This window comes from Sceloporus undulatus, chromosome 4 (assembly GCF_019175285.1).
Source record: "Sceloporus undulatus isolate JIND9_A2432 ecotype Alabama chromosome 4, SceUnd_v1.1, whole genome shotgun sequence".
Taxonomy (NCBI): domain Eukaryota; kingdom Metazoa; phylum Chordata; class Lepidosauria; order Squamata; family Phrynosomatidae; genus Sceloporus; species Sceloporus undulatus.
This window is the reverse complement of record NC_056525.1, coordinates 973,477-984,004: the sequence shown is the minus strand read 5'-3', so window position 1 is coordinate 984,004 and position 10,528 is coordinate 973,477. Positions and strand designations below refer to the sequence as shown.

Below are 10,528 nucleotides of genomic sequence, written 5' to 3'. Positions count from 1 at the left end.
ATCTGATCAAATACAGGCTAGATCCTATTTGAAAGCCTACTCTTTGGCAATACGGGCAGCAAAGAAATTATTTTTTGCTACCAGCATTGCATCTGCAAATGGGAGCTGTTCAGCCGAGCTGTTCCAGTGGTCAAGGGTCTTTTACACACTCACCCTCAAGTAGAAAATGCAGACCACTCAAAGCTCGCTGTGAAGAATTTGCTCAGCATCATTTGCAGATAAAATCACTCAGATTAGGTCCAAAATTGGTAGCTATAATTAAACAATGTCAGTGGATGTTACCTTGGCTCTGCTGTCCCCGTGTTATGGATACTTTTCAACTGTGCAGCCTGATGATGTGGGACGAATCCTTGGAAAGATAAGAGCCACCCCATGTGTCTTGGACCCTTGTCCTTCTTGGCTTATTAAACAGGGCCAGAGGGGGACTGACTGAGTGGGTAAAGGACGTAATCCCTACAAACAGGCAGAATTCCATCCTGCCTAAAGGAGGCTGTTGTGAGGCCTCTGTTCAAAAAGTCACTCCTTGGATCCCACCATAATGAAAATAACTATCGGCCAGTGTCCAACCTACCATTTCTGGGCAAGGTTCTGGAACATGTGGTGGCTTCCCAACTCCAGGGGTTTTCTGGATGAACAGATTATCTCGATCCATTTTCAATCTGGTTTCAGACCTGGCATGGAACAGAGACAGCCTTGATAGCCTTAGTGGCATGACCTACGCAGGGAACTGGACAGTGGGAGTGTGTCCCTGTTGGTTCTTCGGACCTCACAGCAGCTTTTATACCATCGATCATGGTATCCTTCTAGACCGCCTCTCTGGGATGGGGTTGGAGGGGTACTGTCTACAGTGGCCGTTTCCTCCTGGAGGGCAAAATCAGAAGGTGGTACTGGGGGACTCCTGTTTCGAACCCCCGGCCATTGACTGTGGGGTCCCTCAGGGGTCTGTGTGTCCCTTATGCTGTTGAACATATACATGAAACCGCTGGGAGAAGTTGTCCGGAGTTTGGGGGTGCGATGTCAATCATGCAGATGACACTCAACTCTCGTCCTCCTTCCCACCTCAATCCAAGGAGGCAGTCCTGGTCCTAAACCAGTGCCTGTCTTCAGTAATGGACTGATGAGGGCAAACAAGTTGAAACTAATCCAGACAAGACAGAGGTGCTCCTGGTCAGTCAGAAGGCAGATCAGGGAATAGGGATGCCTGTCGTTAGATTGGGTCACACTCCCCCGAAGACACGGTTCGCAGTTGGGGTAATCTTGGACTCCAGCTTTAAACTTGGAGGCCCAGGTCTCTGCTGTGACCAGGAGTGTTTCGCACATTAAAAACTTGTGCGCAACTGCACCTGTTCCTTGAGAAGCCAGATCTGGCCACAGTGGTACTGCCTTGGTTGTTAGGGATGATGGGAGTTGCAGCTCTTCTCTGGCTTTCACTCTCACCCCCTGGTCAGCGGAAGAACAACCAGTTTGACCAGTAGCTCTGAGAATTGGCTGAAGATGTCTTCTCATCTTCTTGGAGTCTGCTGGTTCTTGTTCAGCTCTCAAGACACCACAGTCAACACAGTAGTCTTCTAAAAAGATCTACTTTTTTCTATATTACACTATGCACAAAACCAATTCACTACTCACAAAACCCACACTACTATTACTCCTCAATACCACAAAAAAGTATGCCATACCTTATTGCTTATATAGACATTTTGTCTCTCTATTCATTTATGTTGCCACCTCCTGGGCGTGTACATACACTATGATTGACATACAATACTTGGCTCAATCTAGAGCTCACATTGCATCATACATTACTGTCCACTCAATGACTTTCAGGTGATATCAATTTGCACCTTTTCACTTTGTCCTTGCCACATATGTCCTTGGCTTTTAGGACCTTCTAATTACATTATATGCAACACCTATGTGACATTTCAATTGCTTTTGCTTTGTCATGTTACTTTCAAATACATCCATATACATATTATATTTCTTGTGACTATATATCCCATGTGGCTTTTTCCTGACATTGGTTACATCCCGTTTGGACTACTGTAATGGGCTCTACATAGGACTGCCTTTGAAAAGTGTTCGGAAAATTCAACTGGTTCAAAGAGCTGCTGCCAGGCTGTTAACGGGCGCCGATTACAGAGCCTATACAACTCCCCTGTTGAAACAGCTTCATTGGCTGCCAGTTCGTTCCCGGGCACAATTCAAGGTACTGGTTATTTCCTACAAAGCCCTACATGGCTCAGGTCCACATTATTTGGCAGACCGTTTCTCCTGGTATGAACCTGTCCGGACTCTGAGATCCTCTGGAGAAGCCCTTCTCTCCATCCCAACACCTTCACAAACACGTTTGTCGTGGGGACACGAGAGAGGGCCTTCTTGGTGGCTGCCCCTGGACTCTGGGAGTCCCTGATCTCCCAGGGAGAGAAGAACGGCTCCCTCCTTGATGGCTTTCCGAGGGCAGGTGAAGACCTACCTGTTCAAACAGGCATTTAAGGAATCACTACAAGAACAGGCAGGAATGTTGGACTAGTTGAATCATTCTGTTTAATGCATGTCATTTATCTATCTATTTTTTAAAATGTTTTAACTGTACTGTTTGTTTTTTAATTGCTGTGAAGCTGCTCTGAGTCCCAGTCCTGGAAAAGAGCGGGAGATCAATCAATCAATCAAATTATGATATTTATTTTCACAGAACCCGGAGCAGTTTCTATACAGGTAGAATTCAAAGATACAGCCGTGTTAGTCTGTAGAATCAGTATGTAGAGAGATCTTGTAGCACCTTTAAGGCTAAGTAGATGATTGCAGTAAACTCTTAAAGCGGGGCTAATCCACCTTTACTGCCTTCTGTTGCATTTTGGGGGTTGTAGTTCTGTGAGGCCTAAGAGCTTTCTGGCTGAACATCCTGAATGCCCCTTCCTAAACTACAAACCCCAGAATGCAACAGGATGCAGCCAGAGCAGTTAAAGTGGATTAGCCCCATTTTAAGAGTGTACTGCAATAATCTTCTACCCGAAAGAAAGAAATTGGCAGCATGAGCTTTTGTAAACTTCAGTCTACTTCCGCAGATGCATCTGAGGAAGGAGACTGGAGCCTACGAAAGCTCATGCTGCCAATTTCCTTTCAGTTAGCTGCTACAAGATCTCTCCACATACAGCTTCTGTGCCGTTACCACAAAGGATAGCTAAAAACCTGTTGTACAATAGTGTGTGTTTTTTCATTAATCCCATTTAAAACACAAAGTGAAAACCCTTGAAACATAATACAGGTCTTTTTAGCCAACCAAACCCTTGAGGTGATGATGGGACTCTCTGGGAAGTGGGTGGCAGCAGGGCAGCCATGTTGGGGTCCCTGCCCTCCGGCTTCTGGGTCTGGACAGAGGACGCCCATGGAGCCAGTGGGGTTTCCCTATGGGCTGACCCTTCTACAGCTGGGTCACCGTTAGAATTACTCTTCTGGGGAGTGTTGAACCTCAGCTCTGGAGACCAGTGTTTGATTGAAACAGCGGCTGGATGGTCATCCTTTGGGCCTGCTTTCATTGTGAGTTCCTGCCTGGCAGAACGGGCTTGGACTGGATGGCCCTTTTTGGAGGTCTTTCCCAGCTCAGTCCTGAAGCCCGCTTGGTGACTTTGGGGGAGGCATCGGCAAACCTCCACGGGATGGGTTTGCTTTAGGGTCGCTGTCAATTAGACAGGGCTGGAAGGCACACAACACCATGAGACTGAGGACTAGCCGTCGGGTTTAGCAGCAGCCCCGGCCCTTTGCTCCAGAGTCAGAGATAGGGAATACAGTGGGGCTTTGGTTCCAGGAGCCCCACGGACACAGAGGCCTGGCTGCAGCTCCACCGCTCCCAGCATGGTCACATTGTATCCTATGGATTGTCTTGATTCCAAGACCCTCCAGAGACTGGGTTCCTCTGCTGCCTTTGGCCTCTGACTCTCTTCGTCCGTCTACAGCTCTGCTGCCAAAAGGCTTCCAGTGTCTGGCCTAATAATATGAATTGGCTGTTGTTCATTTTCTTAAAGCCAATTCACAGTGAATTTCCTTTCCTCAGCCCAGGTCACGCGGAAATATTTGATGATCTATAGAGATATATTCAAATATAGTACAGTGACTGTATTTGAGCCAAGGCCAGTTTCCTCTCCGCTGCCCTTTTGCAGAAGCCAACTGGGGCTGAAGGGCGCTGGCCATTTAAAGGGACAGTAAACAGTTAAAGACACATAAAAAAGTGGGCATTGAGATAGAATTAATCTCTTTGAAGCTTATATACATATTTAATTAATCTATTTGATGTTTACGTAGATATTTATATATTCATAACACATAATTAATCTATTTGAACAAAGCCCATGGAGAACGTGCAAAACGGGGAACGAAGCCATTCGCAGCTCAAGCGGAAGAAGGAAGGACAGCGTCCTTAAAGCGCCCGCGGCCCGTCCTTTAAAGTCTGTCCGAAAAGGGCTTCCGGTTCCTGGAAGGAGCCATGCTGGACACCTCCACTTCCTGGTTCTCTCCTTCCCTTCCTCTCGCTAGCCGGAAGGGGAGGAACAGCGGCAGCGGAGGGACGTCGTCTTCCACCAATGGCGAGCTTAGAAAAGGCCAGTCGTGGGCCTCGGCGCCGGAAGTTGGTTGTCCTTATCCCCCTCCCGCCCCGATGTATCCTGCTGTGGCAGTTTCCTTGGCGGCGGGGCTCCGCCCACCCGCTCTCCAGTGGCGCTGATTGGCAGAGAGGGCCGCCGGCAGGGCTGCGATTGGTGCGCCTTTCTGTCCGTCGCGGGCTTCGTCTGAGGCGACGGCGGGAGCCTGAGAGCAGGCAAAATGGCGGCGGCGGCGGCGGCGGCTGGTGCGGAGGTGAGCACGGAGGCCGGGAAGGAAGGGGCTGCGGGTGGCGAGGGCCGGCGCCCGCCGTCGCCCTGGGTCCGGGGCGGGGCTGGCCTTGCAGCGCTATCATTCCGCTTCAGCTGCCCTTGCTGCCTCCTGTGGAAGTCCGGGGATTCGTCGGCCACTAAGATCGACCCGAGGCCTTTCCCGGCGGCGGAGGCGGGAGATGGGGCCGTAAGGCTTCGGCGGAGGCTGCGGCGCATTCCCCGGCCCTAAGCTTTGCAAGCGTTTCAGGGCCTTTAAGGCTTCTCGGCCTTGTTCCGACTGGCTCTTCCTTGCTTTGAGGCCCTTCTTCGGGGGAGCGCGGGTGCAGCAGCGGCGGCGGCGTCGTCGTCGTCGTCCCTGGAGGCCCCGGGGCTCTCCGGCGGGGAGCTCGAAGCGCCATCGCAGCGGGACCTGGCTCCGAGATAGGCTTTCCTTTGGCCTCTCCCGAGGCCCCTCGCGGCGGGATCCCTTGGCTGCCAGGCGCCGCAAACCAAGCGCAGAGGCTCCGGACGATGCGAGAAGGGCCTGGGGGTTATGGCCGGCTTCGCTGGGGGCCCAGGCGGAGGCGAGTCAGACGGACAACCCGCTGCTTTCCAGGGGCCAGTCCCGGGCGGCCTCCAGTTCCCAGAGGGCTGCATGTTGGGCGCCCCTTTGCCCCTGGCAGCGCCTAAATGCCGGGCTCCATGGAGGAGGAGGAGTCTTGAACTCGAGGGCGATGCTTCTGAAAGGCGGTCTTCAAGGCAGCAGCTCTTCCTCCCTCCATCGACAGGCCACGGCCGCCAGCCTCTGCTCCCCCCGAAGCCTCGAAGGTAAGAGTGCGCCCTCCCTGCCAGTCTGGAGGCATGGCCTTGGCACCTTCATGACTTTGAGGGACGTGATTTCCCCAGGTCTTGCTCAAAGGGGTGGCACCAGAACCAGGGTCCAAACGGATCTCCTTGCTTGGTTTTAGCATTGAATTTGTTTTAATTATTGCCGACATGTAATTCTATTTGAATATGCGATTTTTGTGCGTCTTTAGCTGCACGGTGCTTTTTAATCTTGTAAGCTGCCCTAAGTCCCAGTGGGCTATAAATGGGAATGAGGAGATGGGCCTAAGGCAATGAATCAGACTTCTCTCCTCTCCCTTTAGGGCCTTCGCTTTGGGACCAAATGCCACAGCGGTAACAGCAAGAACACAAGCCCTGTTCCCACCCGGCCTCACTAAGAAAAGCTCTGCAAGGAAGGCGCCGGCCAGGGAGCCTGAGGGAGGCTCTGGAGCAATGGCCCTCGACACAGTGAGGAAACTGCAGACCTTGGAGTGTGGCTCACTTGTCTCCTCCCGGCTGGACAAACATTTCCAGCTGGAGTCCATCAGCTTCCAGACCATCCTCATGAGGGACATCTTCTTAAATCACCCAGAGGTTGTGCTGATTCACCGAACCCACAGTCCGTGGGGCAAAGCCCTCTATGTGTTCATGGTGGACAAGCCCTTTCTGAAGCTGGAGGGAGAGTGGACCAAAATCATCCACTTCGCAATCCCTGCCAAGGAGTCGGCCGAAGAGTTGGCTCATATGTACCGCAACTTCAAGTCCTTCAACCCAGAATGGAAGCAGATCAAGACCTTCCTAGTGGATCCGCGCTTCCGGTTGCTGCCAACCCTGTCGGAGGCATTCCCTTTGGCAGATGTCCAGCTGTCTGTCTTCCATATATGCAAACACTTGCAGCACAAGATCCACCAAGCCTCCCTGGAGTTCCACACAGAAAGGCTGATCCTGAGCGCCCTGAGGAACGCCATGTGTGCCCCCAGTGAGAGCAACTTGAAGAAGATGCATACTATCTTGAGTGACTTTGTCAAGCCAAACCTCTTGCCCCCGGTTCACAAAGATTGGCTACACAACGACAAAATCTGGGCCTTCCACCGCTGGCGGACCTGGCAGGAGTGCAGCCAATATTTCAAAGACCTGGAGGTGATCACGCATAGCTTGAGCCAAATCTTCTGTGTTGAGCCCTCCCTGGACACTTTTGTCAGCAGCATAGCCAAGTGTTACCAGAAGAGCTCAACCAAGGCTGCCCCATGCCCAGCCCCACTGCTCAGTCAGAACGTCTCGCCCTTTCACAACATCCTGGTTCTTGGCTCTCCGACTGCAAACTCTCAGAGGACCCTGCTTCCTCAGGATCCTTCTCCAGCAGCCCAGCAGGAGAACACTGCCAGTGCAAATGGAGATGGCTGTTCCAACAATGCAACTGGTGATCGTGAGGCTGAGGTCAGTGCCAAGGAGGCCGAATGGCTCCTCAGGCAGTCCTTGACTGACATCTGCACAGAGCCAGCAGCCAGGCTGTGCTTGAATGAACTCGCTGTAGTCCAGAGCTCTGTGCAACTGTTGGGCACCAATGAGAACACTGTGAACATCCAGATCCTGGAGGATGCCCAGGTGGTGCGCCACAGGGGCCTTAGCACCTGCTCATGCCACTTCAGCCAAACATTCCAGCTGCCCTGCAGGCACATCCTGGCCGTGTTGAACTCGGAAGGGAAAGATGTGGAGCCAAACAGGATCCCTGTGCAGTGGCGCAAGGGGCATGGTGCTTCCCAGACAGAGGAGACTGGCACAGATGGTCTCTTGGAAGTCCTCAGGAGTTCGTGGGATGGATTGTTAGATAAGTATCTGGCAGTGTCTTTTCTGACAGCAGAGATCAGCCGGCTCCTGAACCAGTGCAGCCGCGAGGAGTTCGACCGCAGGTACAGCACCCTCCGTGAGCTGGCGGACAGTTGGATTGGACCTTACATGCAGGTGAAGTTATAGCTCAAGTGCAGAGCTTCTGGTGAGGGGGGAGAGGAGGACCAGCAAATCCTTCTGTCCTGTTTCTTCCCCCATTAGGAGGAGAAGCATCTCTGCCTGTAGCTTCTCACAGAAATGTCAGAAAGGTGCTGAGAAAGCTTGTTGTGGCTCTGTGGGTCCCCTGCTTGGTTGTGAGCATGGTAAACACATGATTCCAGAGCTGATGTTAACTCCTGTCAGTTTGTTGTATGCCCCAACATCTCTCTGCACAATTATGCCAACAGAGTTGGTGCACTTTATTCCACCCCCATGGAGTATCACAAACACACCCCAATGGAGAAGGTGCCCTGGTATTTTCCATGTCCTGTTTCACACCTCTCCCACCCATGCCTTCCCTGTTATTGAAGTGGAACCCTTCCTGCAACACTGTAGGTTTTTTTCTCCTTTTGGCTGTTAATAAATGGATCTTTGTTTGTCATTTCTCGATATGTCACCCTTTAATTGTTGTTGCAATGCAACTTAAAGAACAGGGTAGGGCAACTCTTGCAACTGTGCACAAGAGGAGTTTGGTAGGCTCCGACCTGTGCCAGCCTGGGCAGCTGGCCCATGCCAGGGCCAATGGAAGAAAGCCATTGGTGGTGTGTCAGGGAGGAAGTCACATACCAAAGCTAAATCTGTTGGATAACAACCTGGTTCCAGCTCAGGCTAGCTGCTGGTTGGGATTTTGTCAGAAGAGAGCAGGGCCATACTTCCCACCTTATCCCAAAGAACCTGGCTGTGTGACCCCTGTGGAATTGCAGGAATGGGCCTGAGAGACTGGCAGTCTGGGTTTCTGCTGGCTGTTTGAGTTTTGCTTTGCTTTTTAAAGAGTGGAGGCATCAGCCAATAACCCAATTTCAGAAGCAGAAAAACAGGCAATGCAGGAATGTCGTATGTTTGCAAACCCTTTATGTGGGCTTCTCACTACAAAATGAATTGCCTCTTGCTGCTGTCCTCCAGCAGCTCCTACTTCTCCAGCTGGAACAGGGGCAGGAGGCTTCGGTGGGCTGTCCTTTTGCGCTGCTTGTCTCTCTTACCAGATGGTCTCAGGCGTTGGATTGCAGCCCATCGCTGCCTCTGGGCTATTTCCCCCAGACCTTCTCCAGGCTCCAGGTTCTCTGCCATAAAGCACTGGGCAGCCTGGATCATGTCTTCCTCGCGAACACCGGGCACTGGGATGGTAGGGATGCCCGCAATCATCATGGCCAGGCTCAGGATGCAGATGTTGGGGGGCCAGACCAGATGGGGCCTTCTGTCTTTGCTAAGCATGGCTGACATCAGCAAGACCCCACTAGGCAAGAGGCCCCACTTGGTTGGGGCAAAGTCTCCACCAGAGCTAGCACTGTCCTTTGGCTGCTGGCTAAGGGACTGCTGTGGGGCAGAGGGCAGGCACAGCCACCGGTCCCCTGCCTGTTCCGTGGGGTGGGATTCCTGGGCTGGGTTCTGAAGGGGGGGCCTGGCACACAGGCCTTGGTGCAACGCCTCCCATGAGACCACTGTCTCCTTCCCAGCGGGACCTCTTGGTGAACCTCCACTGCAAGGCTGGTCGAAGTCTGGCTCCGGGGGCAGCTGGAGGGCTTGGAGCAGGAGCGGAGCTGCCTGCTTGGCTTGCAGTTTCCTTCGCAAGTGGCTGATGGTGGAGGAGATCCTGGCTGAAGCAGAGGCCTCCCTTGCCATCCCTGAGCAGAGGCTTGGCTGGCGGCTGGTTGCCATTTTGGTCTCTGTGCTGCTGGGCTGTCCTGTGCAAAGGGCAGGTTGGGAGGGAGGGTTAGAACATCTTCTGGAGCATTTCCCTCGGGTCTTCCCCAGCAGAACAGAGATGGAGATGCACCAGAAGAGAGGAACAGTTAGAAAGTTCCCTCCTTTGCAGCAGAGTGGCTCAGAGAATGTCTGAAAAGGGGTTGGGGGACCCTTGCATGCTTAAGCTAGGCTAAGCATGCATCCCTCACTCATCCTCAGGATCAGGACCCATGGCTAGCACATTTCCCTACCACTTCATGCTGCAAGGAAACCTCTTTCCCAAGAGGGAAACACAAACTGCAAATAGAGGGAGCAGCAGCCTCTCATTTTCATTCCTTCTGCCCATTTTTTTCTACCCAACCCACAGAGGTTATGGCTAGATTTCCCTGGTTGCCCTGCCTCCAGGTCTGACTGCTGTGAGGGAAGTGGATCCAGATCATTCAGCTTTGCTCTGCTGTAAAAAGCCATTGGCTTTGGGGGTGTGCAAGGCTTTCCCACAGTTGGGAAGGAGAGGAAAGGAGAGGAGGCTGAGCAGCCAGAGGAAGAGCACTTGCTCCTGTTGTGTGCTTTTCCTGCATGAGACCCAGCTCATGTGGGACATGAAGGTGGGATGTTTGGTTTCACAAACATGACTTTCTGCAGAGGTGGGATGGCAGTTGGCAGGAAGATAGGAGGTTCTGGGAACAGACTATTCTACTCCTTTGGCCTAGAGGTGAGATGGGACTACTGCATTTCTTGTCTGTGGTGCAGCTGTCAGGCACCTTGAGATTGAGGCAGTGAAATGGGACCCTGCGCTGTTCTCCCGGGTCATCAAGGATGCGCACCTTCATTTAGCATTTTGGTTTCCTTTGGAAGCTGGTCCCATTTGGACCACCAGCATCAGCCAGCCAGATGCTTCTAGGCTTGAGAGCAATGGGCACCTTGAGCTGGCATCATCTGTATAAGCCATTTCAGGGAGGGAAAGGGGAGCATTACCTTGGTGAGGTGGTAGAAAGAGGCCTGAGGAAGCGTTTCCCGTCCCATAATAGGACATGGTGCCAGCTGCAGCCTGTCCAGTGCTGCTGCAGTGCAATGCTTGTCCTGAGCCCCCAGCCCCATTCTAGAACCAGTGTCACAGGGCTTGACCCTTA

At 52.4% G+C, this 10,528-nt stretch overlaps 2 protein-coding genes across 2 annotated transcripts; one reads left to right on the top strand and one right to left on the bottom strand.

Annotated features, from left to right (window-relative positions):
• The first annotated feature begins 4,709 nt into the window (after positions 1–4,709).
• Positions 4,710–8,097, top strand: ZSWIM1 (zinc finger SWIM-type containing 1). The gene is made up of 2 exons (XM_042465706.1): positions 4,710–4,848; positions 5,993–8,097. Exon 2 carries the CDS (start codon positions 6,123–6,125, stop codon positions 7,641–7,643), a length of 1,521 nt encoding a protein of 506 aa, XP_042321640.1. The 5' UTR covers positions 4,710–4,848; positions 5,993–6,122; the 3' UTR covers positions 7,644–8,097.
• Positions 8,098–8,544: 447 nt separating this feature from the next.
• Positions 8,545–10,431, bottom strand: SPATA25 (spermatogenesis associated 25). The gene is made up of 2 exons (XM_042462304.1): positions 10,374–10,431; positions 8,545–9,397 (listed from the first exon to the last, which is right to left on the bottom strand). The coding sequence occupies exons 1-2, from the start codon at positions 10,429–10,431 to the stop codon at positions 8,625–8,627; spliced, it is 831 nt and encodes a 276-aa protein (XP_042318238.1). The 3' UTR covers positions 8,545–8,624.
• Between the last annotated feature and the right edge of the window lie 97 nt (positions 10,432–10,528).

Coding starts and splice junctions, on each gene's coding strand:
- ZSWIM1 (XM_042465706.1), top strand. CDS start 6,123: ATGGCCCTCGACACAGTGAGGAAACTGCAGACCTTGGAGTGTGGCTCA.
- SPATA25 (XM_042462304.1), bottom strand. CDS start 10,431: ATGTCCTATTATGGGACGGGAAACGCTTCCTCAGGCCTCTTTCTACCA. Junction 9,398..10,373: donor CTTTCTACCACCTCACCAAG/GTAATGCTCCCC, acceptor CCCTTTGCACAG/GACAGCCCAGCAGCACAGAG.